This window comes from Nuphar pumila, chromosome 12, assembly GCF_984573655.1.
Source record: "Nuphar pumila chromosome 12, dmNupPumi1.hap1.1, whole genome shotgun sequence".
Taxonomy (NCBI): domain Eukaryota; kingdom Viridiplantae; phylum Streptophyta; class Magnoliopsida; order Nymphaeales; family Nymphaeaceae; genus Nuphar; species Nuphar pumila.
This window is the reverse complement of record NC_143260.1, coordinates 87,536,346-87,538,870: the sequence shown is the minus strand read 5'-3', so window position 1 is coordinate 87,538,870 and position 2,525 is coordinate 87,536,346. Positions and strand designations below refer to the sequence as shown.

At 38.1% G+C, this 2,525-nt stretch overlaps 1 protein-coding gene across 1 annotated transcript; it reads right to left on the bottom strand.

The window, feature by feature from the left end:
* Positions 1 to 747: 747 nt before the first annotated feature.
* On the bottom strand, positions 748 to 1,468 carry LOC149821140 (protein RADIALIS-like 4). Its single transcript, XM_089983321.1, has 2 exons — positions 1,118 to 1,468; positions 748 to 989 (listed from the first exon to the last, which is right to left on the bottom strand). The coding sequence occupies exons 1-2, from the start codon at positions 1,393 to 1,395 to the stop codon at positions 956 to 958; spliced, it is 312 nt and encodes a 103-aa protein (XP_089839447.1). The 5' UTR covers positions 1,396 to 1,468; the 3' UTR covers positions 748 to 955.
* Positions 1,469 to 2,525: the final 1,057 nt, after the last annotated feature.

Genomic DNA, 2,525 nt, shown 5'->3' with positions numbered 1-2,525 from the left:
TATAAAAACTCACCCATGTAATGGTATCAAACGCTTCAAGAGCTGTTCCCTAAAATCAAGTACATAGATCACATCTGTACTGTTAGAATTTAAAAATAAAATGGAAAAAGCCTGAAAAACCCATTTAGCACCAAATGGGTTTAGCACAGACTCATTACTCTATATGGTGGTTCTCTGCCATGATTCCATAAGGTGGTATACTCTCTTGTTTGCATAGATATAGCCACCAAATGGTAAATCTAGCAAGTATTTAACATGATTTATTTACTATATTAGAAGGTTTTATCATGTTTAATACTATATACGATTTCATGTTTTACACTGAAAATCAACTGCTCATAATTCATAAAAAAAAGAGCAGTTTAAAAATGGCATAAAATGTCGCATTTGAGTCAACTTTAGCAAATGAAAATAATAAATACAATATGCTAAACATGATCCAACAGTTAGATTTTGCTTTTGAAGCTTAGATCTGTATAAATCAGTGGTAGAGTTATACCAGCGTAGAAGCTATATATATATATATATATATATATATATATATATATATATATATATATATATATATATATATATATATATATATATATATATAGAGAGAGAGAGAGAGAGAGAGAGAGAGAGTGATGGTCTAGGTAGCTAGGTACCCATGGTTTACATAAAAGGGAGCCGTTACATATTTGAGGTAACCACGGCACTACTACTTCTATGCTATCCAACCACGGACTATCCATACTTTCTTTCATCTACCACAAACCTTGAAACTAGTAAGACTAACATATGAAAACCACACACCTTGTTCCCTTCACATACAATACCTATATAAGAGGAACAAGACCCTAGCTCTAGGGTACATATACTTTATTGCATAACCACTGTACGCAGCAAGGAAGAAGGCAATATGCGGATAACGCATAGTTATCACATGCCAACCATCTTCCCTAGCGTCTACTGTTCATTGCCGCTGCACCTTCAAATGCATCAACAGCCTGCAGCAAAATAAAGAAAATAAGAAACAAGCAATTGTGTTCCCATTTCCCATGTATTACAAGGTAGATAAGGAATGAGAAGAAACATAATCAACATAATTTATTTCATTCAGATTATAGACAGTTACCTTTGATCCTCATCTGTTAAACCAGAGCTGCTCTCCTTGCTATCATTTGCAGAAGAAGACCTGTACTTGGGATATGGCACTCGGCCTGATTCAATAGACCTCAGGTCATCCATCAACACTTGATAGTGGAGCTTCACTTCCTCTTCAGTCTTGTCCCCAACCATGGCTGCCACGTTCTTCCAACGGCCAGGAGTGTCCTTATCATACACGGCCAAAGCCTCCTCAAAGGCCTTGTTCTGCCTTGCTGTCCATGAAGATCTAGCTGAACGGGAAGCCATTAATTGTTCCCTTCAAGAGAGTGTGGAAACTCAAAGGAATTACAGAGGAACAAAAGGGGGGCTTAAAGGACTAAAGGTGGTTTTCATAAATGAGAAAGGGTTCCACACTGATGGGTATTTATAAGGACGGGAGGATTCCCGTTTTTGTGTGAGAATATAGGTTAAGCCGTCTTGATTACTGTCAAACCACAGAAGATGAAGGAATCCTGCCCAAGGAAGGCGAGGGGGAATCAGAATCCCCTGATGTTAGAAAATTGACTACAATATGTACCACAAAATGTAGAGAGAGAGATGAATTCATGAACAGTATAATCAAAGGTCTAAAGTTAAGTGGCGTTTTGGAGATACCCATGATGGAAAGAATTCACTTCATGAAAGGCAGTCTGATGACTAAAGTAGTGACGTATAGATTACCATAACAGGAAGAAAAAGAATTCGGATTGCAGCAAGTTATATACAGGGTTTTAGCTGGAGTTCGCTAGTCTTTCAGACTGTGAAATGAGGTGTTACTCGAATTTTCTGTCACATGCAGTCTCTGTCGTATGTCTCGAAGGGGTGCTCTGGGGTTTAAGTCAGCCCGTTCACAGGATCAACCTAAAAAGGCTGACACCATCTTTCCAACAATCACAGAGGAGCCAGGTAATAGCAGATCAAAGTTCCACATATGTCCCCATTGATTTCACGTGACTTTTTCACCTAATGACAAGATACAAAACGGGATCTAGCATCATTATAAAAAGGTAAATTTTTTTTATAATGACCTACCTTTTACCTGATATCACCACAACAAAGCAGTGGATTAGCGACGACCTCATTTCGTCGTTATTCCGTCTTATGTCGCGAATTTTTTGACACTAACTGGCGACAGAATAAATCCGTCGCCCGTTCCATCGCTACTTGCGACAGAATAATGAACGCCGGATTCCGTCGCAAATCCGCCGGTACTAAACGGCGACCTCGACTTGGCGACGGATTTACATTCATCGCTAAGTCGTCGCTACATTATATGTATAGCGACGGATATATCTGTCGCTAATCCATCGCAAACAAGAAAAAAAATAAAAAAATTTATTTGAAAATTAAATATCGAGAACGCTACAATTTATATTTTGTGTACAATTTATATTTCC

Bases quoted from the DNA above. Each gene is read 5' to 3' on its own strand.
- LOC149821140 (XM_089983321.1), bottom strand. From the start codon at position 1,395: ATGGCTTCCCGTTCAGCTAGATCTTCATGGACAGCAAGGCAGAACAAG. The intron at 990-1,117 runs GTAACTGTCTAT...ATTTTGCTGCAG, and splicing joins TTAACAGATGAGGATCAAAG to GCTGTTGATGCATTTGAAGG.